Raw genomic sequence first — 27,348 nt, 5'->3', positions numbered from 1 at the left:
TACCAAGGGCGAGAGTGTATGCTGCCATGGATAGGCACCAGGAAAGGAAAAACGAAGTTACTTACTGGTAACGTTCTTTCCCAGAATCTTTCAGGACAGCCACCTGGAGAGACCTTGGCTCCTCCCCTCTGTAGGAAACACCTGCGCCAGCTTTCTTATAAATTTCCTCCTCCCCTGCTGGCTCCTCAGTTCTTTGAAGAGCACCTCCAGTTTGCTGGGGAGACACAAGAACATATGATACACATAATCAACTATATCACATTTCCTGTAAGGAAATCTTTATTTCTCAGTATACATTTGGGTGGGTACCCGGCTGTCCTGAAAGACTCTGGGAAAGAACGTTACCAGTAAGTAACTTCGTTTTTCCCCTAATCGTCTTTCAGGACAGCCACCTGAGAGGATAACCGAGCACTTACCCTTAGGGCAGGACCACAGCTTGTAGGACTTTGCTTCCAAAGGTCTGATCCTTGGCTGACCACAGGTCCACTCTATAATGTTTTACAAACGTGGCGAAGCTGGACCAGGTTGCCGCCTTACAAATTTGTTCTGGCGTTGCTCCAGCTCTCTCTGCCTGTGACGCTGTCATTGACCTTGTGGAGTGTGCCCTGATTCCGTCTGGGATCTGCATGCCCCTTAGTTTGTACGCCTGTTCAATGGCGTTTCTAAGCCACCTGGCTATGGTGCTTCTTGAAGCCTTATGCCCTTGCCTAGCTCCAGAAATTAAAATAAATAACGAATCCGTTTTTCTAAGCGTTTTTGTTACCTCTAAATAATGTAAGACGCATCTCCTGACGTCTAAATTATGAAACTTTATTTCCTGTTCTTTCGAAGGATTTGAACAAAATGAGGGTAACACTATGTCTTGGTCTCGGTGAAACTTCGAGGCCACTTTGGGCAGAAATCCCGGATCCATTTTAAAGACTATTCGATCCGGGAAAATCTGACAAAAGGGAGGTCTAATCGATAGGGCTCCTATCTCGCAGACCCTTTTAGCAATAGTGATCGCTACCAAAAAGATTGCTTTCAGTGTCAGCATCTTTAGGCTGCAATCCTTTAAAGGTTCAAAGGGTTCTGCTGTCATAGTTTCCAGCACTAATGACAGGTCCCATTTTGGAAAGGCTGAACTCTGTATCGGTTTCTGCCTGCTCACGGATCTAATAAGTCTGATTATCCATGGATTTGCTGCTAAGCGTTTTTCTTGGTAAACTGACAATGCGGACACCAGGCTCTTTAGTGTACTGAGACTTAGGCCTTTATCTACACCACTCTGTAGAAATTCTAAGACTGCCATTGAGCTTTGTGTTTTGAAATTGTTTTCTGCACACCATCTGCTAAAGCATTTCCATACTTTTTGTAATATAATCTGCGTCTCAACCTTCCTGCTTTTCAGCAGTGTCTCTATTAAGCGGCTTGAGAACCCTTTTGCTTTTAGCAGCTGCTCCTCAGATACCAGGCGGCTAAATTCCACCTTCCTACCTGGGGACAGTACACTGGGCCTTGCGAAAGTAGGTCTTTTTGGACTGGTAACAACCAGGGGGGCTCTATGGTGAGTTCTTTGAGCATAGAGAACCACGGTCTCCTGGGCCAGTGAGGTGCTATGGGAATCAGAGATGTGTTCTCTGTACGCAACTTTCTTATCACCGCTGGTATTAACACCGGTGGGGGAAAAGCATAACATGTCTTGAACGTCCAATTTTGTGCTAATGCATCTACCCCGAGAGCTCCATCTTCTCTTCTCAGGGAAAAGAATGCTTGAACTCTCCTGTTTTCTCTTGACGCAAATAAGTCCACCTGAGGTGTTCCCCATTTCTCTGTAATCTGCTGGAATACCTCCTGTTTTAGCACCCAATCGCCTTCTCTCACTTGCTTTCTGCTGAGGAAATCTGCCACTTTGTTTAAATCCCCTTTTAAGTGGACTGCTGATAACGAGAGTATGTTTTCCTCTCCCCAGCTCAGGATTTCCTTTGCTAAAGACCACAGGGCTCCGCTTCTGGTTCCCCCTTGTCTGTTTATGTAGGCGATTACCGATGAGTTGTCGGACCTGACCTGCACATGATGTCCCTTCAACTCTTTGCGGAAGGATTGAAGCGCAAACCATACTGCCTTCAACTCCTTCCAATTGGATGACTTCGTCCTCTCCTCCTTTCCCCAAGTCCCTTGTGAGATTTGGGAGTTTAAATGTGCTCCCCACCCTACCCCACTTGCATCTGTGGTTAGAGTTTGGGAAATAGGTAGGATCCATAACCTTCCTTTGTTTACATTTTCTGCTTTCCTCCACCACCATAGGGTCTTTTTTACCCCTGCTGGTATAAACACTTGTGTGTCCAGTGATTCCTGCTTGTGATCCCATATCTTTAATAGGAACATCTGAAATGGCCGAAAATGTAGACTTGCCCACTGTACCGCTGGAATTGCTGATGTTAGTAATCCCAACGTTGACATGACTTTCCTTACTGAACATGGTAGATTGGTCTGTATTCTTTTTATTTCTCTCTGAATTTTCTCTATCTTCTCCTTGGGTAGGAATATTCTTTGTTGCACTGAATCTATTATATACCCCAAATATTTTATTTGTTGAGTGGGTTGTAGATTGGATTTTTCTACATTTATCAACCAACCTAGACTTTCCAGGAATTTCCGTGTGTATTCTAGGTTTTCTAGCAATCTCCTGGGGGAGTCTGCAAAAAGGAGAAGGTCGTCTAAATAGGCAATGATGGATATGCCTTTTAGTCGCAATGGTGCCAGAGCTTCTGCCAGAATTTTTGTAAAAATTCTCGGTGAGGAAGAGAGGCCGAAGGGTAGCGCTCTGAATTGAAGGTGTAGAATTTCTTTCCCTGTTTCTATTGCTAGTCTTAGAAACTTCTGGCAACTTTGGTGTATGGGTATGTGCAGATACGCATCTTTTAAATCCAGGGAGACCATATAACAGCTTGGTGGTAACAGGGCCTTCACTGAGTATATGGAATCCATTCTGAATCTTTTGTAAGTTATGGATAGATTTAAGGGTTTGAGGTTGAGGATTGGTCTGACCTTTCCTGAGGGTTTTTGTACTCCAAATATATGGGAGTAAAAACCCTGCCCTTTTTCTTCTCTTGGGACCTTGATTATTACACCTTGTTTTTTTGAGATCCGTTATGGCACTCATTAACCCTCTGGCTTTCCCTCTGTTTTTTGGAAGCCTGGTGGTGTAAAATCTGTTTGGGGGTGAACTTGAAAATTCCAGGTAATACCCCTCCTTTATTGTTCTTAAAATAAACTGACTGGAGGATATCTCTTCCCATTGCGGGAGGAAGGCCCCCAGTCTTCCTCCTACTGGGACTACTTTGTCATTGTTTATTTTTGGCTTGTTCAGGAGGACGAAAAATCGCTCCTCCCTTGCCTTTCCCTCTCTGGACCCAAGGTCTTTTTTTCTGGTTTTCTGCCTTGGGTGTAGAGAAACGGGATCTTGTGTCCCCTCTCTGCTTCCTCTTATTCTGGTATGGCTGACTCCAGGTTGCTTTCCGTTTCAGCGGAAACGCCTTCTTTTTATCCGCTGTACGGTCCAGCACTTCTTCTAAACCTGGCCCAAACAGCAGGTTCCCTGTGAAGGGGATCCCGCAAAGCTTGGCTTTAGATGCGCAATCACCTTGCCATGTTTTTAACCAAAGGGCCCTCCGTGTGGAGTTAGTTAGTGCCGAAGATCTGGCTGCCATGCGTACCAGTTCTGCTGATGCATCTGCGATATACGCGATGCCTCGCAGAAGAGTGGGAAAAGAGGATAAAATCTGCTCTTTTGCAGTTCCTTCCTCGATGTGTGCCTGAATCTGGTTCAACCAGAACTCAACATTTCTGGCCACTACCGTGACTGCCATGGCTGGCTTTAGGCTTCCCACTGTGGAGTCCCATGACTTTCTTAACAGGGAGTCCATCCTCTTATCCATTGCTTCAGATAAGACCCCCATGTCCTCAAAAGCTAGATCCGTATGTCTCGATACTTGTGAGAACGCCGCATCTAGCTTCGGGTTTTTATTCCATATTGATGATTTGTCATCTGAAAATGGAAACCGTCTCTTTAAAGCTTTCGAAAAGAATGGCTTTCTTTCTGGTTCTTGCCACTCTTTTTTAATTGCCTCCACTAAGACGTCATGAACGGGAAAATTTTTCTTTTCCTGTTCCCCTAAACCCACATACATTTGATCATGTAGGGATAAAGGTTTTTTCTCAGTCTGTATACCTAATGTGGTATGAATGGCTCCCAGAAGATGGTCAACTTCTTCCAATGAGAGTTTGTACCTGGAGGGTTTTCTGGAATCCCCTTCCAGGGCCTCTCCTTCTGATTCTTGGGAGCCAGACGCTGCGCTGTCAGGCTCCTCGTCTGCCTCCTCCCTAGGGGCTGATGCAGTGCCTGCACTAGTGGAAGGTAGTGCTTGTACTTTTGGTTTTGTTTGTACTGTAGCAGGGGCAGTCTGCAGCTGTGGGATCTGAAACCCTTCAAAGAAGGTTTTAAAGGATTCAAATGTATTTGATAATTCTTTAACAGAAGCTGCTAAATCACTGCCCTGCTCAGTGGAATGTTCCTGCACCAACTTGCAAATACATTCTTTACACAATGCTTTCCCCCAGGAATCTTTAAGTGTATTTTTACAGGAAGGGCACCTCCTTTTTGAGTTGTGAGAGGGCCTGGCTTTGTCTGTTTTCTGAAATAAAATAAAAGACAAAACCCCACAAGTTAATACTACCATCATATTCTCCTGCAATTTTGCAGGTGCACAGCGTTTTTCATGTGGGCTTCCCTCACCAGGGGCCCCATGAACCACCCTCTGACACCCGAGGGCCCTTTACCCACCCCCCCCTTCTATTTTGTTGGATGAATCCCGGTGGGGGGCGGGGGGGGGGGGGCGGTGTCTCAGGCCAGGGAGGTTCCACACTAGGTCCCCCTTACCTTAACATGGCTGGAGCTGGTCTCTGCTGGAGCTGCAGTCTGGTCTCTACCTTCTGCGCCCGACATTTTGGTGTCACCACCGGAGCCTTTGCTGTCTCTACAGCATGTGCGGCTCCTCTCCAGCCTCTGCCTGGCTCCTTTTCATGATTCGCGGCCGGAACCGGAAGCCGCGAACCCGGAAGTGCACGCCCCTCCGCCGGACATGACGTCACTCGTCACAGGCGCTGTGCGGTCCCAATACCCGGCGTGATTACACTGCCAGTGCTTACACGCTGCTTGAGGGTATGGGACGGCTCGGCCTGCACCTCCTGCTACCGCTCTCGGATATTGAAAAGGGAGCCCCCCCGACCTCCATCTGCACTCAGGGATGTGGGGGTGACAATCCTCCTCCAGGTTAGTTGTTTGCCTGGACTGCCCAAGGAGCCTCTGCTCCTTTTTAGGACAACTGCCTGAGCCTCCTGACTCTCCTGGCTTGGCTCCTGTGGTGTCTCCCTTCTGGAGGAAACACAAATAACTGAGGAGCCAGCAGGGGAGGAGGAAATTTATAAGAAAGCTGGCGCAGGTGTTTCCTACAGAGGGGAGGAGCCAAGGTCTCTCCAGGTGGCTGTCCTGAAAGACGATTAGGGGAAAATTACGGTAAGTATGATACAATTTTCAGTTTTCCTGGTGCTTCCATGGCAGCATTCCTGAGATAAATAACTAGCTTACACGGGTGGGTTTAATGCTAACAAAAAAATTTAAATTAGACACAGACTTAGTTGCATGAACTGCTTTCCAAACTCTACCGTTGTAAGAGCCCCCTGGGTCAATACGGTAGTGGTTGAGAAATGTGTGCCGAGAAGACAAAATGCAGACTGCCTAACTTTTGCCTTTGCTGCCCATGATGCTGATACCGCTCTAGTTGAATGAGCATTCACTTGAAGATCCATGTTCTTCCCCCCGTAAGCTTTTTGTATCAACTGTGTCCAACTCATGACATGAAAATGACTCGGAGTCAGTAAAGACTGGCAATGCCCATGGCATCTAGGGGCGGATCCAGGGGGGGACAACGGGGCAATTGCCACCCCCGAGAAATCTGTTGCAGCCTGGCTGGGCAGGTGAGCTCCGCAGGCGGCTCTGCCGCGAGTGGCTCAGAGAGCGGGCGGCTTCACCACGGGCGGATGAGAGAGCGGGCGGCTCCGCGGGAGTGTCGGGCAGCTCCGTGTGAGGGCGGGCAGGCAGCAGAGAGAGCGGACTGGCCGGGCGGCTCTGTGTGTGGATGGGCGGGTGAGACTGAGGCTGAGCAGGCTAGGTGTGTGTGTGTGTGTGTGTGTGTGGGGGTGGCTGGCCAATCAGCGAGCCGACGGGCAGAGGAGCAGAGAGATGACATCATCTCTCACCGCCCCCACATCTCTGTGCAGGTAGCGTGGGCAGCAGGGAGATTACATTATCTCTCTGCTGCCTGTCTCTGGAACAAGGAAACAAGCAAAACACCACCTTACCTGGCACGTGACACTCCACATCTACACAGGTGTCCACAGGTGTCAGCATAGGATTGCCGAGCCCATTACATTCCACAAACTTCTAGGGGCTCTGGTCAGATATGCTAATGCCCCGACACATTCCGACAACAAAATCCATGGATTTTTTCCGATGGATGTTGGCTCAAATTTGTCTTGCATACACATGGTCACACAAATCTTGTTGGAAATTCCGAACATGAAGAACGCGGTGACGTACAACGAGCTGAGAAAAATGAAGTTCAATAGCCAGTGCGGCTCTTCTGCTTGATTCTGAGCATGTGTGGAACTTTGTGTGTTGGAATTGTGTACACGGATTTTGTTGTCGGAAAATTTGGGATCCAGATGTCAAATTTTGTGTGACAGAAATTTCGATGGAAAATGTCAGATGGAGCCTACACACGGTCGGAATTTCCGACAAGCTCCCATCGAACATTTTCAGTCGGAAAATCTGACCGTGTGTATGGGGCATTACAGTGCAGAGCCAGTGAGAGAGGCTAGCACACTGAGATGCTGCCCCATAGAAATGCACTCATCACACCCTCCCTCTCTAATATATCTTATTTCTCTTCATTTTTGTAGATCTCATTACAAGTTCCCTCTTTCCATTACATCTAAAAAGAAACAAACATCTACCATCTTCCAAAACTTTCTCGATGTATTCTTTTCTTCTGAACATTAATGCCACGTACACGCAATCGCACATTCCAACAACAAGAACCATGGGTTTTTTTCCGACGGATGTTGGCTCAAACTTGTCTTGCATACACACGGTCACACAAATCTTGTCGGAAATTCCAAACGTCAAGAGCGCGGTGAGGTACGATGAGCCAAGAAAATTGAAGTTCAACAGCTAGCATGCGTGGAATTTTGTGCGTCGGAATTGTGTACACACGATCAGTTTCCGAAAACGGATTTTGTTGTCAGAAAATTTGAGATCCAGATCTCAAATTTTGTTTGTCGGAAATTCCGACGGAGCCTACACGCGGTCGGAATTTCCGACAACAAGCTCCCAGCTAACATTTGTTGTCGGAAATTCCGACCGTGTGTACGCGGCATAACTCTGCCTTGTATCCGTAATCTCACATGGAACTCTTCTCCCAGCACATGCTTCATAAATCTGAGAATACTTTGCATGTAGACTATTAGCACACACACAGTCTGGCTTTTGAATATCTGTGTATCATACTTGACAGGGTCAGAAGAGCAGATCTAACAGACGTCAAAGGTTTTTGAGCTTGTGCATAAATAAGAACTGACCCTCATGATCACCTTCTCTGTGCCACAAGTTTCTGTATCACCACTCCGTTTAGCAGTTTATTGGTTGGTTTAGACATTGCTCATACTAGATTTTTTTTTTAAACTTTAGCATGAAATGTTTGTAAAAACAGGTTACATAAGGTATTAAAAGCTAAAAATTTGTCTGGGCAGGTGCCCAGTATTGAAGTACTTAATGATCTTCCTCCCTGTCTCAGGCCCTTGCTGTTCTACATTAATTCAGCTTCTACCCTGAAATTAAAATTAACTGGAACAAATCAGTCCTCTTTACGCTACATCCTTCCTGCCCCAGGATCCACATGGGTACTCCTCCTCATTGTGTTGATGAGCTTACCTACCTGGGGATGAAGATTGGTGGGAAGCTCTCTATTCGGAACTCAAACTACCCATCTCAAAAGTGCAACTTATAGAGATCCCTTACACTCTCCCTGGTGGGTAGAGTCAATTTACTTAAAATAATTTTTCTACCTAAATTTCTGTAATATTTTAGAAATACCCCTTTGACCATCCACAATTTTTTTTTAAGACTGAGCCTTATCCTCTCTTTGGGCGGGTAGAGTCCCCCGTCTGACTAAATCGACACGCCAACTGCCACTTTGCCAAGGTGGACTTGCTCTGCCTAATTTTCATATTTATTAATGGTCGGCGGTGATGACGACAGTCAGATGGTGGTTCTCCCAGCCCAAAGATAATTCTGCTGTCACTCTTTTTGGGGCCTTCAACCCTCATGCCAAGATCACACATTTAATGAGGACCATGATCCGAGTATGGAACCAAGCCTTTTGGATGCCCCTTTTTTAATTGCAGGGACAAGTCCAAGTCGAGTACAGCAGTAAAATTAACTATGTCAGTGCCAGCCCCTGGAGAAGTTCACAGAAGAGAACAAGAATTTTACATATGAAAAAATGTATGAGGAAAAAAGGAACCCCAAAAAAAAAAAAGCCAGCAAGGGAACACCCCTTATGTAAATGTATTCACCCAACAAAGTATACTGTCCTATACGCAATCTGGGACTTGTAGTTCTTCAAAGAACCTCCAAGTGGGGGGAGGGGACCAACACCTTTGATCTGCATGGAATGCAAATCCAAACTTCTTGAGCGTTTCTGCAATGTAACCCCAATGAACCCTGTCAAATGCCTTCTGCGCATCTAAACCAAGTAGCAGAGAAGGAATTTGGTTGTTTTCTATATGATTGATCAAGTCAACCATTCTTCTAATGCTATCGGGGCTTTGGTGACCCTCATCAAACCCCACTTGATCTGATTTAATGAGGTATGGTGTTATTTCTAGTAAGCAGTTGGCTAGGACTTTAGAGTAGATTTTTAGGTCCACGTTCAATAATGAAATAGGTCTAGAATTGGAAGGTGACATAGGATCTTTTCCTTGCTTAGGAATTGTAATGATAACAGCTTCAAGTATCTCTTTGGGGAATGCTTGATTATTCGCAGAGTAGTTAAACAATTTGTAGGTAGGTATTTTACTAAATGCTTTAAAATATTCACTAGATAAGCTATCCAAAATGGCTTTTTATATATGTATTTACTGTTTAATGCTATATGACAATTATGTCAAGGTTTTATATAATACTGAGCTGTCTGTCAATTGCCTCATTCAAAGTCCCAAAACCTTTTCTTTTAAATGATTTGATATAGGGATGGAGGCACATGTACAAATGTGATTCATTTAAAGTACCACCAAACCCCTATATATATATATATATACATATACATATACATATACACACACACACACACAATAGGGACGGAGGCAATTGCCCAGTGTTTGTACAGCTTTGCACTGCCATTTATTTATTCTTAGGTGTCTGATAGACTTATGGATCTGCACACAAAGGGTATATTTACTTTCAACACCTAGTAATGTTCCTTACCTGTTTTATACTTACATTACCCCTTGTGTTTTATACTATGTGGCCTGTCCCTATAGAGCTGCTTGGCCATCTGAAACAAAGGAGCTGCGACACGCACCAGCCCCAAACCCCCCCCCCTCCCACGATGGGATGCGGGGGACTGGGCGGGTGTCTCCTGCCACGCATCGCCATCACGCCAGGCACTGCATGTATGGAATCATGAGGTGTGCACCTTTTCCATTTATTGGCAGATTTCAATGGGGAGTATTTGGCACCAAATCATGGACCATGGCTACTGCCTGGATGGGGATGCCTCACCTATCCTTTCATGCCAGCTTGACACTTGGCGGGACCTGCAGATGCGGTCTGCAGCAATAAAACACCCCCATTATCAGACTTCTCCAGCTGCACATTTGGATATACCGCATATTACATGTGGACTATGCAGACACTATTTGGTAACTTTTGGGTATATATTATTCTATACTGCCACACTATTTCCTATATATATATAAAAAACACTTTGCACCAGTCTTATTTTTGGTATATGGTTCATCGCTATACTTTTAGCTGCATATCTCTTGCTCTTTACACCCTTTTCAACTGTCTCACATTTCCAAAGGATACAGGCCTTTAACTATTTTCAGCACTACTCTATATAATAGAGCTATGTTCATTTATTTTTCTTCAAACTCCTTTGCCAACATATGTCATCTTTTGTTGCTATCCAACACACTATAGAGAGACTTCTATTCTCCAGGGATGATTTTCATTACCTCAGCTCCCAGGACAGGCAATTATCCGAGTGGCCCTTGTGCCACAGTACTGCACATTTGTTAAAACTTAGTGCCAAGTTAGAAATTTTTTTCCTTTTGTTCAGTTTATCCCTTTTTTTTTTAAATCAGAGTTTACTGGGTGTTTGTATTTTTTTTTTTTTTTTGCAGATATGTAGATGCAACAGGTCCTGAAGAAGTGGCTTTGTATCACAAAACGAGTCAAGCACTGTAGAATGCAACCATGCCTTATCAATACATCATACAATAATTTTTTTTTCCTGATAATTTTCTCCAATAAAGTTTTAGACATTACACATTGGGTTATATGAATGTGCTGCTATACCCATTTTTTGTGTATATATGAAATGGCTTTTTATAAATGTACTGTTTAATGCTATATGACAATATGTCAGGGTTTTATAGAACAGAGCTGTCTGTCAATTGCCTCATTCAAAGTCCCAAATCCTTTTTTTTTTTTAAATTACTTGATCTAGGAATGAGGCACATGTCCAAATGTGCTTCATTCAGAGGTTAGTGATAGAGACCTAAAACTGCTATTAGCTGGATAACTTTTAGCAGAGTCACAGGTGTTCCTGTATTTTTGAAAAACAGCACCGGTCAAAAAAAAAAAAAAAACAATCAGGTTCCACAGACAATCTGTACACTTTTTTTTCTTTTTTAAAACACTTGGGCAAGAGTTGCCCAACTCCACCCTTTTCTGAAAAGGATAGCTGCCTACATCATGCTCATCACAAAGATTCAGAACCTTGAGTCATGGACTCAGAACTAGCATGTAGATTAATAACTGGACTTTTCTACTATGCTTACTTATTCTGAAATCAGTGAGGGAGATTTACTAAAACCAGAGTGTGCAAAATCTGATGCAGCTGTGCATGGTAACCAGCCAGCTTCCGGGTTTTGTCAACACTTAGGCCCCTTTCACACTGGGTAGTCAGCGGTAAAGCACCACCATTTTTAGCTTCGTTTTTGCAGGGTTTTTCAGCCGCTAGCAGGGCACTTTTAACCCCACTCGCAGCCAAAAAAAAAGGGTTAAAACAACTAGCAAAGCGCCGCTGCAGTGGCACCCATTCAGTTCAATGGGCAGGAGCGGTGTATACACCGCTCCAAAGATGCTGCTTGCAGGTTTTTTGTTTTATCATCCTGCCAGTGCATCGCCTCTGTGTGAAAGCACTCCGACTTTCACACAGAGACTGCAGGGGAGCCGTTTTCAGGTGCCATTTTTAGCCCAAAAGCACCTGAAAAACATCCCAGTGTGAAAGGGATCTTAAAGTGGTTGTTACCACCAAGTGGATGTATACCCGATTCATGAAATTTGACCTAGGCACATCTGTAGTGTTTACTCATCTCTCCAAAGCCCCAAGTCCCATGTCTTTCTGCCATTTCGTTCCTCTGTTAACAGCACAAGTTCTCCAACAACCGAGATAAAACCAGTCTGAAATTTTTGTTGTGCTATAAATAGATTAGCAGTGAGCTTGTTTTGTCACAGTACAGCTCTGCACATCCCTTGCTTTCTCTGCCTATGTGGAGGGAGATGTGCCTTTCCTCCAAGCAGCTGTCACACAGTGTATGCCAAGATTCCACTCCTACTGCTGAATGAGGAAGTAAAAATTCTAACATGGTGTTAGAAGTCTGAACAGTCTAGCAAGCTAAAGACAGCAGATATACATGTAAAACCTATGTAGGGAGATCGGTTTCATCTGTGTATCATCTGCAGCTGTTCACTTCACTGGGTATAGGAGAGAGTTTACATCCACTTTAAAAAAGGGATAAGTTCACTCTTTAGAAAAACTGCACCCCCCCCCCCCCCCCCTTGCAAAAAAAAAAAAAAAAAAAAAAAAATTTATATAGGGATTTTTTGGAGCCTGTAAAAGCACTGCACCAGTGATCAGCAGAACACTGGTGCCATGCAGGTCTCCTTCAGGACTGTCTCTGTATTTGTGTGTCCATACAGGCAGGTACAATCTAACAGGAAGAATCCATAGTGGTAGTTCAGATTGTTGAGAACTACAAGCTGACAGCCACAAAGGATATCAGCTGTGTGAATGAATGCCACAGCTGTGTGGCCAGAGCCCTGCAAGGCCACACCGATTTAAAAAAAAAAAAAAAAAAAAAAAAAAAAAAAAAAAGGGTGACCGCTAGTACAGGTAACTTTTCCCAGTACTGCTGTCACAGGGAGTGCAGCCATCAGCTGCAGCATTGGGAACATGCAACTTGTTCCACCGTAAAAACACTAACATGTCCCAAAGGTGAACTTATCCTTTAATTGAGTAAGCTGAAGTTAAAAGCCGATTTGGCTACCATGCACAGCTGCACCAGATTCTGAGTGCTCCAGTTTTAGCCTCGGTTCACACCAGAGGCGGCACGACTTGCAGGTCGCCTCAGAGGCAACCTGCACACGACTGTCCAGGCGACTTGCAAAACGACTTCTGTATAGAAGTCTATGCAAGTCGCCCCCAAAGTCGTACAGGAACCTTTTTCTAAGTCGGAGCGACTTGCGTCGCTCCCCTTAGAACGGTTCCATTGTACTGAACGGGACGCTACTTGTCAGGCGACCTAAGTCGCCCGACAAGTCGTCCTAGTGTGAACCGAGCCTTAGTAAATCTCCCCAATAATTCCCAAGGGTCAGCATAAGAGGAAAATTGGAAGTTAGCAATAGTGGCATCCATTAGGGAAAAAAAAAAAAAAAAAAAAAAAAGTTTACTTTAATAAAAAAAAAAAAAAAAACCAAACAAAAAAACCAAACCCACACACGACTCCATTCATGCGAAGCTTCCTTCACAAATTTTTACAAAGTAAATCAAAAATCCTCAAGAACCCAGATGGGATATAAGCAGATTTGCATATTTATGTAGGTTAAAGAATCTAAACAAAACAAATTTATATAAATAAAAAAACGTTGGTGTTATGACAATAGGGCAGCTTAATATCCACATTTTAAAAAAAAATCACACCCCATATCCTTTGTGGACCAGCCTTCAGGCATGAGCGGGGAGTGGGAGGGGGAGTTTCATCTTCCTGAGACCTTCATTGTTGCTTAAAGAAGAACTTGTCTGAAGCATTACAGGAGTGAATTCTGTATGTCTAAATACATGCACAAAAGATGTAATCATTGTTTTCAGTACAACCTTAATATTAAGCATAGACACATCTTTGATTATAAAAAAAAAAATTTATTCAAAGTTAAATGTTTGCATTCAAACAAATGAAGATTCCTACAGTAACAATGTCCACTGTACTCTGCTCACTAAAATTGTTTTAAGATCAACTTTCTTGTACAAATTTTGTACAAGAGCTAAAACACAAAAACAGAACTAAAAAAAGAACTTTCATCCACGAACACCTCTAGACAAAATCTGTTCTAGTACATTCCACGCCATCCAGCTGTTCCCATGCTATCATGCTGCCCAAAGTAGCCCCCACTGTTTCCAGAATTTCCCCTCCCTGTAAAGAGAATATTTCAAAGTTTGTTTTAATGACAATATAAAAAGGGTTCTAAAAAAAAGAAACATCTACATATATTAAGTACAAACCTGTTGCATAGAAATGGATTTTAAAACAAGCCATAAGATCTAGAAATCATACCTCATGTCTGATAATCTAGGAGTTATAAAGCATTACAGTGAACCTAGAACGGAGTTAAACACTTCGTTCAAACAAAAATTTGACAAGTTGGTATATTTCGGAAACATTTTAGTGCCACAGCTCAGAACATTGACACCCATACAAACATGGTTTATAATAGGGCTCCAAGACACCTTTTATACACTGCCAGCGGGCCGCGAAAAGCACTGCCCATTCATGTCAATGGGCAGGGGTGGTGGAGGAGCGGTGTATACAAAGATCCAGCCAAAGATGCTGCTTGCAGGACTTACCATCCTGCAAGCACACCGCTCCAGTGTGAAAGCACTCAGGGCTTTCACACTGGGGCAGCAGGGGAGGGGTTTTTCCAGGCACCATTTTTTAGCCCTTTAGCACCTGAAACACCTTCAGTGTGAAAGGGGTCTAAGGATGCACAGCATGGTAAAAGGAGTAAGAGAAAATTATAGTGGCCACAGTAAGAGATGCAGGAGGTGGTTACTCCATTGTTATATGGGATGCATTCGCCTGGGCATTGCCTACTGACCCCACTGTAATAATCCAGGTTTCCCTCTGTACTGGCATTTTAACCACCTGACGACTTACCCCCTTCATTACCAGGCCACTGAGATACAGCACTGTATGTACCCAAATAACACCCCCCCCCCCCCGAGCTTTTTGGTGATATTTGATTACCACTGCAGTTTCGGGCACACACAGAGCTACAAAAACAAAAATCAAATGAAGGCGGTGGAGGTAAGGGGGATATAATAATTTGGAAAAGGTGCCAGTATGTATTCTGCTACATATTTTTGGTATAAAAAAAAAAAATCCCAATACGCATATATCGCGCAAAGGTTATAGCATCTGCAAACTATGGTATATCTTCTGGAATTTTTAATTTTTTTTTAATAGACAAGTAATGGCGGCAGTCAGCGACTTGTATAGCAGGACTGATAAACTGTGGATAGTCAGATACTGACACTTCATGGGAACGTGACACTAATACAGTGATCAGTGCTAAAGATATGCATACACTGGCTGGGAAGGGGTGAAACACCTAGGGCGATCAAAGGGTTAACTGTGTGCCTAGCCAGTGTTTTGTGACGTGTGCTGCTTTTTCTAAAGGAAGAAAAAATGGTGGATTTTGTGTCCCTGCATGGAATAAAAAAAAAAAAAAATGAATGGCTTGACATTTGCACAGGTCTGTGACAGATTAACCGATTGCTAACCGGCTCACACTGATATGCGCCGGGAGAAGGGCACGTACATGCATGTTAACCTACCTGTACATTGCCCTTAAAGAAGCGGCTTGCGGGCACGCACGCCGCAAGCTGTGATTGCGGGTCCCGCGAACTTGATGTCCGCGGGGATACCAGCGATAGTCTCACGGAAAAGAAGAATGGGGAAAGGCTGATATAAACAAGCATTTCCCCGTTCTGCCTAGTGACACTGATCACCACTCCCTGTAATCGGGAGCGGTGGGCTGCCACCCCACCCACCGTTAGAATCAGTCCCTAGGACACTTAACCCCCTACAGCGCCCCCTAGAGGTTAACATCTTCACTGCCAGTCACATTTACACTGTAATCAATGTATTTTTAATCGCACTGATCATTGTATAAAATGTGAATGGTCCCAAAATAGCGCCAAAAGTGTCCGATCTGTCCGCCATAATGTCGCAGTCATGATAGAGAATATATATATAAAAATTTTGTTTGGGAGCCACGGCTGCGCAATTGTCAGTTAAAGCGACGCAGTGCCAAATCGCAAAAAGTGCTCTGGCCAGCCAAATGGTCCAGGGCTTAAGTGGTTAAGCAGGGAAGAGGCGACAGAACTTCACTCCCAGTTAAGAAGTGGACAGAGGCAGTTTTTTCTACTGCAGTACTTTAAAGCAATGTTTCTCAACTCCAGTCCTCAAGTACCCCCAACAGGTTATGTTTTCAGGCTATTTTCCATTCCATTAAGCCAATGCCTCCCCAAGTTCAATGCCCCTGTTCTGGAATGCTCTAGCCGGGAGGCCCCTGCCACCTAGCACGCAGGCCAGATAAAACGAAACTTATTCAGAGTTTCTGTCTGGCCGGAGTAAACATACTGAGGTACTGCTGGTGAGCAGCCTTTTTGATAATGTGGATCATGGGTTTCCTGTGTTAGGTGGGAGGAGCCTCTGAGCCATCCTGGAAGAGGACTTGGAAAACATTGCTTTGAAGGAGCAGAGGGTGGAAAGAATAAATCTGAACCCTTATATAAAATGGTTTCACTATTTAGCACTGGCTGTTCCCCACGAAAAATTTATATATGGTGCGCACACCTTAGGAAAAACATTCAAAGGAGATCCCAACTTGGCCCTCGATGCCTCCACTGTCAGCATGCCTCTTTGGGCAGAATGCTGCAAGAACTGGAAGGGAGCCTGAGGAGCAGATCAGTACAACAGGGAGGCTTGGTTGTGGCGGCAGAAAGTTACCTAGGAGACATCCCAACGCTCTGCTACCCAGATAATTTATTCCTTTTAACACCAACACACTAAACCCCAGAAGCCATGCATCCATTCTATACTCCAGGTCAGGATCTGCAGAAATCTCTGCTGTACCAATCTCAGACTCTTCCTGTCACAGTGCATGCAACAGGTGGAGAGGTGGTGTTACGTTACCCTCATAATGCCACATGACAGCTCCACAATCCTGTGCATTGCACACAATTGCGGCACACTCCATGGGACGTAGTGGGCAAGTTTGACAAGCAGTGCCACATGTCAAACTGTGCCCAGAGTTAAAAAGGCAGCTTCTGCAAAGCACTACAGCATGTATACAGCCACATCTGGCTGTTTTACAGTCCAGGTGGGCAACTGGTAAAAGGATAGCTCAGCCACCCATTGTTTTCTATATGTTCACATACTTATGGACATTCCCAGGTCCAAAATCAATGCAAAGAATTAAGTTCGGCCCCCCCAACAGTCACATGTTTCCCATTGGGAAAATTGCCTAAACACCCCCCATTACAATCTTGAGAAGTGCAAGCCAAGCATGTATGTAAAGGCTGTATTAGCACTAAAATTTTCTTTAACGGCAATCTCTTCCTATGCACTTTTCATAGAAGCTTGGGTTAAACGTTCCATGTTTGTGATATGAAACTGAAGTAAACCTATGTCTAAAGAGCAAAATAAACATCACTAAGATATTTACTTACCATAACCACCTAGACCATCTGGATTTGGATAACATCCACTGTAGTTTCCAGTCATTCCCATTCTGCCAACTGCACCATAGCCCGTACCATCTGAATCACATGACACCAAAATTAGAAGTGGGGACAAACACTTCTCCTTACATTCACATGTACAATGTTGTTTCAAATTTAAGTACCGTATACTACATACCTAAAGTTTCTCTGCCATAACATCCCATTCCACTACCCATTTGATTGCCCATTTGACTGCCCATTCCGCTGCCCATTCCGGCACCACCACCAGCAGTTGAGTTCAAAAATAGCTCAATGTACCGATGCTCTGGAAAAAAAAAAAAAAATAAATAAATAAATAAAAATCAGGTCAACAAAAGCAGAATGTACACTTAGATGCCACGCTAAAAATAATGCTAATCTAAAAAACAGGCAACAATTCGAATAAAAAAAAAAACAAAAAACAAAAAAAAAAAAAAAAAAACGTATACACAAGTTTACATACGCATGTTGTTTTTATCTTTGGACATGGCTGCTACTGCATCTTCATGTGTTGCAAATTCCACATCTGCTTCTCCAGTGGCTCTTCCATCTGCCCCAATATCAATATGTACTCTGATGGGTGTAAGTGGGGAAAAGAACTAAAAGTAGAAAAGAAAAAAAACCCTTTGTAAATCTTGGTTTTAGATGCACCAGCATTTCCTTGTTCAGTGAAATAAAAGTGGCAATTTCACAAGACACCCTGTCAGGAAGACAAGTCAGCCAAAACTTCTGCGAAGCAAGGTACTTTCTACTTAGCCAGCCCAGAACCTGGTCATGGAATCTTACTTATGCTGCAGAGCTAACACCACCCTCACAAATCTCTTTACAACTGAAAGTTCCAGTGTGAGAGAGGTCTGCATCTCCCACCAAGCTCGGTGTCCTGTGATAACATAGTGGTCTGTGGGTAGAAAACAAAAGTACACCTGAAGACAGGCATTAAAACACCCAATACAGCCTCAGAGTGAACGTAGCTTTGCAGCAGGAATATATGAATTTGGGCTAGACCAGGTAAGTGCAAAGTCTTTTACAGGGGACATTCTGCCCTCAGCCAGACTGGGTGGCTATGTAAATTACCCACTATTTATCAATATGCATAATATTTAGTCTTGCATGACTAGCCCTGAACAAAATTTAACACACTTACACTGGCAATATCGCTTTCTGAGGCACGGAAAGGTAAGCCCCGCATATGAACAAAATGCCCACTGTGAAAACCAGTGCCACCATCAGCTGCTCCGGGGTAACCTTGAGTCATACCTAGGGGAAAAAAAAAAAAATTGTTCCCATTTAAAATTTACAAGTGTACATACAGGTCACAGGTGCTGTGCATTAACAAGGAGCTATACATTGCATGCTCACTAAGGCAGTTTAATCACTAAGGTTTTTAAGCAAATCTAAACCAGCCAATTTACAAAGTTAAATCATAGTTAAAAGCCTGTAGAGGCCCATAAGGTAGTGGGTCAGATATTTCCATCAAGCACTGGAGGTAGAGATAAACAGAGCGCCAAACGTTTCAGGGCTCTATGGTATAGTACAACATATGTAAGCACACATGCATACACACATCTAAGTGACTACCCACCTATTTATGACATTTTATGTACCTGCAAGGATTTAGGATGCCCTCTAGTTTATTTTTAAGATACCTTAGACCAGTGGTTCTCAACTCCTGTCCTCAGGACCCACTAAGAGGCCAGATTTTAAGTATTACCTTGGGGAGATGCAGACTAGAAAACTGAAATCACTGAGCAGCAAATGAGATCACCTGTGTTGTAATTCAGTTATCTTGCAAACCTGGCCTGTTAGTGGGTCCTGAGGACAGGGGTTGAGAACCACTGCCTTAGACAGTTAAATACTGTAGGTATGCTCTACTGATACATCTTACTCTGAGGACAACAATTACGAGAGACAAACCTCTGCTTTCTCTAAGTCGATCGTCAAAGCCATCTCCAAAGCCATAGTTATTATAACCACTGTACTCATCGAATCCCCCATAGCCTAGAAACAAAAATCACAATGATAGCATGTTTAGTTTATAGGAGATTTGCATATATAACATTTTAAAAACTTTATGGCAACTAGAGCAAAGGAAATATGCCAGTGGTGCCTAGGGATAACAGGTTCAGCTTTTTTTTTTTTAAACCACTCCTTAACCCTTTGTAGTCAGGTCTTACATATCCAAGGTGGAAACACCCCACACACCCGGTGATATAGAAATTTATAACTGGACTTACCACCCCCATAACCTCCTCCTCCACCTCCTCGCATACGATCATACATGTTGCCACGGCCAGCTCCGTAATAGGCACCTCGGCCACCACCGCTACCACCACCACCACCACCCATTGGTCGATCATAAGGTCCTGGACGCTGTCCCCCCATCATTCTTCGAGGTGGATCATAGGATGATCGGATTTCACTTCTGCTACTTTTAAATATTTCAATGTATCTATGCAACCATTTGAAAGAAAAAAAGTTAGTATGCTTGTAAAATAAAATATATGAATAAAAATAGTGGCTTCACAGACTATATAAGAGACAAAGCATTTGTACAAACAAGATTTAGAAGCTTAGAAAATGTGAAGCCGATTCTTAAAAGAAAGCATTTGAAGAGAAGAGATACCAATTTGCATTGTTATATTGACTGAAAAAAAATAAAAAAATAAAAAATTTTTTTTTTTCAAATCAGATTAGAACCCCCCCCTCCCACCACCATAAAGTCCCCAATAAAAAAAACAAACGAAAACAAAATAAAAACAAAGAACAGAAAACCGTCCCCGTTCTGTCCATCCCCACCTGTGCCCTATTCTTTCCTTGTGTTTCCCCAGAGCTTTTTCTGCTATCTCCTTTGAAGCAAACTGTACGAAGGCCTCCCCTGTGCTTCTCCCCTGGTAGTCCACCGTCAATGTAATCCCATTTGGCACGATTCTCAACCCTTTAACCCAAGGACAAATAACCCCGTCAAGGGGAACAGTGTTAAAGGCTGAAACAAACCCATCTTAACAATACTAACAACTTTAAATAAAAATCCCAAAAGCCTAACATTTCACATTACAACTATGGATTTATCCCACCACCCCACAATGTTATATACATTAACAAGAACTTTACCAGTAAACAAATTTATGAATCTATAGTCTACGATATCAAAAGCTCAAAACCGAAAAATACAAGTGGCATATATAGAAAACAGCTATAAAAACATTTACAAAAAAAAAAAAAAAAAAAAAAAAAAAACCACACAAAAACCACACACACGCCTGATGGACAAAAAAGAAATTACAGAAATTAAGGTATTTGAGAGATTACAAGCTAAACACTGCTAACATCAAAATTAAACTGAAGCCAACTGCATTTAGCTACAAGTTTATAATTTATGCTCCATAGCAGCTTAGCACATGTTAAATCTCAAATATCCCATTCGGTCAGGTTCTGTAAACAATTGCAATCATTTGTAAATGTTATGAATAGCCGATGTTGTACGAGGCAACTTGTGTTTCAGGGTTAACGGCCTTCAGTAAGTTAAAGAATTATTTTTAATCAAAGATCTGACTTTAAAGGCTATAGTTCTACTCCTGAATTCCCAGAACTAACATATTACGGATTTTATGAAACTACAAGTACCTGAGAAAAACTGCACAATCTCCTCTTTGCTGCAGCCAAAGGGTAGCCCACGAAGCCTCACAGTTCCATCTGTGGAGGATTCTGAATCGCCAGCACTGCTGTGTTTTAAGACCCATTCCATTTCCGTGTTGTTTGACTTGAAAACTAGAAAAATGTGTGATACTCAAGTCAAATTGCTTTTGCAAAACACATGCAACAACAAGAATTTTTTTTTCTACAGCATAGCTGAAGGTGATTGTAAAGGCCCCCCCCCCCTCTATAAAAATAAACATGTTGTACTTACCTGCTCTGTTGCAGTGATTTTGCACAGTGCAGCCCAGATCCTCTTCTCTGTGCTCCTGGGCCCTCCCTCCTGTTCAGTGCCCCCATAGCAAGCTGCTTGCTGAGTCACAGCTCCCTGTGCCCATTCAGACACAGAGCCCAGACCTGGCCCCCTCTTCCCTGACAGCAGGAGCCAATAGCGCCGCTGCTGTGTCTCAGCCAATCAGGAAAGAGAATTTCGGACAGCTGAGACACTCGTGGAAATAGCTGGACAGAGAGACCTCAGGTAAGTGCTAGGGGGCTGCTGAACAAAGAAGGCTTATCTTAATGCATTAAAGTGAAAGTCCATACAAAAACTAAAACCCCTGCATCTATAGACACCAGGGATCTAACACTAACCTCTATTACTGTAAAGAAAAAATAATGAGTATACATACCTTTTTGGAAGCCAATCTGACCCGCTCCGACCGGATCCAACACTGAGCTGTCAGTCGTGGCTTCACGGTAGAGGCGGGTGCAGAGGAGACGGATGACAACAGAATCCCCATAGTAACCCGATGTCACTTCCCATTCATTTCACAGCCGTTGTCGGCCGTGTCCTCTGCAGAGCTTACGCTGCTGGAGATCGGCTTCCAAAAACAGATTTATACTCATTTATTCTTTACAGGGATAGAGTTTAGTGTTAGATCCCTGGTGTCTATAGATGCAAGGATTTTAGATTTTGCATGGACTTCCACTTTAAGTTAAAAAAAACCTTCTGCCTTTACGACCATTTGAAAAACAGGAAATTATACATGTCTTGCCTTACCTTCAATATATCTGTGACCCATATATTTCCGGTCTTTTTCTAGTGACTTTTTAAGATCTTCTTCTGTTTCCAATACAATAAAGGCTTCTCCACTAGGGCGGCCTTCCTTGGACATTGTGAAGTGAATGCCACCGGCTCCATCAGCAATATTGCAGTCGGCTGCATTAAAAAGAAAGTTACATGTTGCATGCCTTGTTCAAGCACAATTCCAGGAAAATACATTTTTTTTTTATAATAATCATCATCTTTGCATTGGGGCTGCATTCACACTTCAAAAGGTCAAATGCTCATTTAGGTCTAGGGGATAGGAAAAGCAGTTTTACTTACCAGATGCCCTCTCTCCCACAGTGGACTAACCTTTGGCATCCTCATGTCCATTGCAGAGCTAAGAGCGCTGCATTGGATTTGACGACATTCGATAACCTGAAATTGCCATAAGGCAGAAAGCAGAAGAGGCTGCAGGGACTGGTTTTACAGTCTAGAGAGAACTGGGCAAGCCAAACTGCTAAAAATTGTATATTCCCCTACATTGGTAGTCATTGAAGGAAGTGAAGTTACCTCTTAAATTGGAAGCCAGAGGAGAAGGATCCCCTTATTTTGGCTGTCACAGGGAGAAAGGACACTTTATACTGGTGATCAGTGGGCAAAGTAAAGTATGCTTCCCTTACAAACCAGTAAAAGATAACAAGTGTCAGTGGTCACTTTTGAGAGCCAGTAATTGCACACTCCTTGAGACTGATTTTACAGTTTTCTTTACAATCCAAAAGGAAGTGATCAGAAGCTCCATTTAAATGTACTCCTGCAGATTTAAGAGCTGACCCTTATGTGGTTAAGCAGACAATCTCAAAATACCACAAAATGTATTCTTTACATGAAAAAGTCAACACAGGAAGGATACCTGGGCAGTCACACTGCAACACCACAGTTAAGGGTGCCAACAAGTGACTCCATCAGGGCATACCACAGTTGTAGTGGAAATCACAGCATAAAATTAAAGTGAAAAGGGTTAATGGATGGAATCAGGCTGCAAGTTTAAGAGGAAATGACCAGAAAAAACACGGTTTTTACTTACCTGAAAAAAATTCCAGTACTTCTTCCCGGGTGCAGGACCATGGCAAACCACGGACTCTTACAATGCATTCATCTGCCATGTTTTCTGAAAAAAAATAAATAAAAACACATTTTTGTGTATTCGGAAAACTTGTTTAGGGCCAGTTCACACCATAGAAACAGTTCAGATATGTTCCAGTGCTTTTTTGATGCAGTGCATTTTCTCCCCCTCTTTTTTCTTAATCTTAAGGTCCAGTTCACACCATAGAAATGCAGTCCAGATGCTTCTCTGCATTCCCTCCCATTTTTTCATAAAAAGTTTGTTTTGCACAGAGTGGCCCTGGTCCTCTTCTGGGGTCCCCCGGCGGCGCTGGTAGCTCCTCTCACCGCATCGAGTGCCCACGTTGGAGAAGGCTCTCCTAAGGTGGATACTCATGCGGGCACACATAAGTCCTTCTTCTGTGTCCATTCAGATTTGATTGATAGCAGCGGGAGACAATGGCTGCGCTGCTATCAATCTATCTAAATGTATATATATATATATATATATATATATATATATATAAAGATGGCCTAGGCCAGGGGTCTTCAAACTATGGCCCTCCAGTTGTTCAGGAGCTACAATTCCCATCATGCCTAGTCATGTCTGTGAACGTCAGTTTTACAATGCCTCATGGGATGTGTAGTTTTGCAACAGCTGGAGGGCCATAGTTTGAGGATCCCTGGCCTAGGCTATAAGAAGATTGCCAATACCCTGAAACTGAGCTGCAGCACAATGGCCAAGACCATACAGGGGTTTAACAGGACAGGTTCCACTCAGAACAGACCTCACCATGGTCGACCAAAGAAGTTGAGTGCACGTCCTCAGCCTCATATCCAGAGGTAGTCTTTGGGAAATAAATGTACAAGTGCTGCCAGCATTGCTGCAGAGGTTGAAGGGGTGGGTGGGGGGTCAGCCTGTCAGTGCTCAGACCATACGCCGCACACGGCATCAAATTGGTCTGCATGGCTATCCCAGAAGGAAGCCTCTTCTAAAGATGATGCACAAGAAAGCCGGCAAACAGTTTGCTGTAGACAAGCAGACTAAAGGACGGTGTAATAAAAAAAAAAAAAAAAAAATGGGGGGGTGACCCATCCCCCTGTGCTCACGCGCAGAAGCGAATGCATAAGTCAGTCACACCCGCATATGTAAACTGTTCAAACCGCAGGTGAGGCATCGCTGTGATCGTTCGAGCAAGAGCAATAATTCTAGCAAAAGAAATCCTAACTCAAAACTGGTAACCTGTAGAAATTTTTAAATGTCGCCTATGGAGATTTTCTAAGGGTCAAAGTTTGTCGCCATTCCACAAGAGGGTGCGATTCTGAACCATGACATGTTGGGTATTAATTTACTTGGTGTAACATTATCTTTCACAATATAGACAAAAAATTGTGCTAACTTTACAGTTCTTTTTATACAAAATGCATATTTTTTGCCCCCCCCCCCCCCCCAAAAAAAAAAAATTACGTTTGTAGGACTGCTGCACAAATACGTTGTGACAAAGTACTGCAACGACTGCCATTTTATTCTCATCTATATGTTTGGGGCTTTTAAGTAACTTTCTAGCAATCAAAAAAATAAATATGATTTTAACTTGTAAACAGCAAGTGTAAAACATAGGCTTGGTCCTTAAGGGGTTAACCACTTCCCATCCAAAGAAGTCATATGATGTCTTTCAGTGGGCATCATTCAGATATCCTTGTTTTCAGCCGGCGATTCTGTGCACCATAAGAACAATCATAGGGGCAGTTCCGCCACTTGATCGTTCTTACGGTGCTTCTCCTGGCTCTCCCGTGCCATCGGGGACCCGGAGAAAGAAACGGTGGCCACCAGATCACGACCATAGAGATTTCCGGTGACCACATGGTCACCAGTCATTTCTATGACGCCATAACGTCACGCCCAGGCCACGAAAGTATTGAATGTATATCTCATGCTTTCCAATCCAGAGGAGAGATGCGGAGTCTTATTGACCCACATCTCTCCATTAAAAAGGTCCTGTCACAAATGATTCCTATTACAAGGGATGTTTACATTTTTTGTAAAAAAAAAAAAAAAAAAGTTAATGTCCGTCAGCTCACGCAAGTCCCGCCCACATATGTAAACGCTGTTCAAACCACACATGAGGTACCGCCGCGTGCGTTAGAGCGTGAGCAACAATTCTACCACTAGACCTAACTCTAAACATGTAACATCTCCTATGGAGATTTGTAAGTACCGAAGTTTGTGTCATTCCATGAGTGTTCACAATTTTAAAGCGTGACATGTTGAGTATTTACTCTGCGTAACATCTTTCACATTATACAAAAAAAATTGGGCTAACTGTTGTTATTTTTTTAAGTCATGAAACTGCCCCCCCCAAAACTATGCTTGAAAAATTGCGCAAATACCGTGCGAGATAAAAAGTTGCAACAACCGCCATTTTATTCCCAAGGGAAGTGTCTGAGATAAACACACACATATATATATATATATATATATATATATATATATATATATAAAATTTTCTAGCAAAAAAAAAAAAAAAAAAATTTTTTTACATGGAGAAGAGTGCCAGAATAGGCCCTGTATGGAAGTGGTTAAAAAATAAAACTAAATGTAGCCACCACATGCAGGGATTGGTAAACTGCAATATAATACAGATTTGGTTTTTAGATTAAAAATGCCACATTCTAGAGAAGAGAAGGTGGAAGTCATGCATGGAGCAGGAGAGGATCTTAAAACTTGTAATTTAGACACAATGACAAACACTTGTGCCTGGAGAAGATGATCAGGACAAAGGCAAGATAGATAAGATGAATGAGGAGTGGAGATCCTCCTGAAATCAGTACATGCCGATGGGAGTTCAGGTTAAACCAGATAGACGGCCTTCCCACAATGGACTCATCTATGTACACAGTGGCCTCCTCTCACTGATCACACACGCTGTATATACGATGGGCCCCTCACTGATCACACACGCTGTATATACGGTGGGCCCCTCTCTGATCACACACGCTGTATATACGATGGGCCCCTCTCTGATCACACACGCTGTATATACGATGGGCCTCTCTCACACACGCTGTATATACGATGGGCCCCTCACTGATCACACACGCTGTATATACGGTGGGCCCCTCTCTGATCACACACGCTGTATATACGATGGGCCCCTCTCTGATCACACACGCTGTATATACGATGGGCCCCTCTCTGATCACACACGCTGTATATACGATGGGCCTCTCTCACACACGCTGTATATACGATGGGCCCCTCACTGATCACACACGCTGTATATACGGTGGGCCCCTCTCTGTTCACACACGCTGTATATACGATGGGCCCCTCTCTGATCACACACGCTGTATATACGATGGGCCTCTCTCACACACGCTGTATATACGATGGGCCTCTCTCACACACGCTGTATATACGATGGGCCCCTCACTGATCACACACGCTGTATATACGATGGACCTCTCTCACACACGCGATCCGGTGTATGATGATCTTACACGCCGTGTATACTATGCTCCCTCCCACATGAGGGGAGATGCGAACACATGTAGAAGCTGCACGGTGTCATAGGCTCCCATAGCTCACAATAGAAGACGCTCCCTCCAGCGGTGGGATTAGCCCGGCTCCGTACGGTACACACATTAGGCCGCCATACATCCGCCGAGCGCACACACACGCGCCACCACGAGGTCTCGGAACACAGCGGCCTACCAGGCCGCGCCGCCTCCACCTGCTATTGTGCACAACCACAAAATGGCGGCCGACGCCCGTCCGCCTAGAACACCGAGGCAACTTCCCACACTCACCTCAGTCAGGACCTAACCGCGGCGCGGAGTAAGCCCGAGTCCTAACCAGCTATGACGGGCTGAACCTATAGACAAGTGTTCCGGGCCAGTTGCCGGAACACACCGGGAGAAGAAGACACCACACCGGAGAAGCCCGGCTATCGGAGACGATCGCTTACCTGATCTTTGAGGGGAGAACGGGCGCGCGGTATGAGAGACTGGCGACGGCCGGACACTCCTTTCATACACACCACTCGTGGAGCAGGGCGTGCAGCGTGATTGCGTCACCACCGTTTAGCCCGGAGAGCGGGAAAGGGCGGGGGGAAGTGACGTCTCATGGGAGGGCACATTGTGGGGGGTGTACTTCCTGTTCTCATTATATCAGAAGCCATCTTATTGAAGAAGTGGGCATTATTGCAGGAGGCCGAGGCAGCCGTCACAATAGTTTATCTTCAGTAAACTATACGCGTTCATTGAAATAAAACTACATTTATGAACCATATCTCTATTTAATTCCATTGTAACTCAGTGCACACTAACATATTCCAGCTAGAGATTTTCACCTACTGACTGAAAATAGAACTAAAGGCAAAACTTTTTATTTTGGATTTAGTAAGGGAG

At 43.7% G+C, this 27,348-nt stretch overlaps 2 protein-coding genes across 3 annotated transcripts in view; one reads left to right on the top strand and one right to left on the bottom strand.

Moving 5' to 3' along the window:
• RUFY2 (RUN and FYVE domain containing 2) overlaps positions 1–10,583 on the top strand; it is a 127,204-nt gene extending 116,621 nt beyond the window's left edge. The window contains exon 14 of the mRNA XM_073596462.1: positions 10,510–10,583. Coding sequence (XP_073452563.1) covers positions 10,510–10,573 — 64 coding nt within the window. The 3' untranslated portion in view covers positions 10,574–10,583. The remainder of the gene's footprint in view (positions 1–10,509) is intronic.
• A 2,599-nt stretch (positions 10,584–13,182) lies between these two features.
• Positions 13,183–27,064, bottom strand: HNRNPH3 (heterogeneous nuclear ribonucleoprotein H3). 2 transcript variants are annotated; one of them, XM_073596459.1, is made up of 12 exons: positions 26,907–27,064; positions 22,922–23,005; positions 21,850–22,008; positions 20,781–20,924; positions 19,953–20,091; positions 19,391–19,605; positions 19,071–19,154; positions 18,301–18,413; positions 17,620–17,755; positions 17,314–17,442; positions 17,124–17,213; positions 13,183–13,443 (listed from the first exon to the last, which is right to left on the bottom strand). In XM_073596459.1, exons 2-12 carry the CDS (start codon positions 22,998–23,000, stop codon positions 13,421–13,423), a joined length of 1,311 nt encoding a protein of 436 aa, XP_073452560.1. In that variant the 5' UTR covers positions 23,001–23,005; positions 26,907–27,064; the 3' UTR covers positions 13,183–13,420. The 2 variants fall into 2 exon arrangements, with proteins under 2 accessions (XP_073452560.1, XP_073452559.1); XM_073596458.1 differs by lacking the exon at positions 13,183–13,443 and adding an exon at positions 13,512–13,803.
• Positions 27,065–27,348: the final 284 nt, after the last annotated feature.

Source organism: Aquarana catesbeiana, linkage group LG08, assembly GCF_042186555.1.
Source record: "Aquarana catesbeiana isolate 2022-GZ linkage group LG08, ASM4218655v1, whole genome shotgun sequence".
Taxonomy (NCBI): Eukaryota; Metazoa; Chordata; class Amphibia; order Anura; family Ranidae; genus Aquarana; species Aquarana catesbeiana.
This window is presented reverse-complemented; position numbering and strand designations above follow the sequence as displayed.

Excerpts from the sequence above, each read along its gene's own strand:
- HNRNPH3 (XM_073596458.1), bottom strand. The coding sequence starts at position 23,000 with ATGGCAGATGAATGCATTGTAAGAGTCCGTGGTTTGCCATGGTCCTGC. Across the intron at positions 17,756-18,300 it reads CAGAAAGCGATATTGCCAGT|TTCTTTTCCCCACTTACACC; the intron begins GTAAGTGTGTTA and ends TTCTACTTTTAG. Across the intron at positions 17,443-17,619 it reads CAAAGATAAAAACAACATGC|AGCATCGGTACATTGAGCTA; the intron begins GTATGTAAACTT and ends TTTTTTTTCCAG.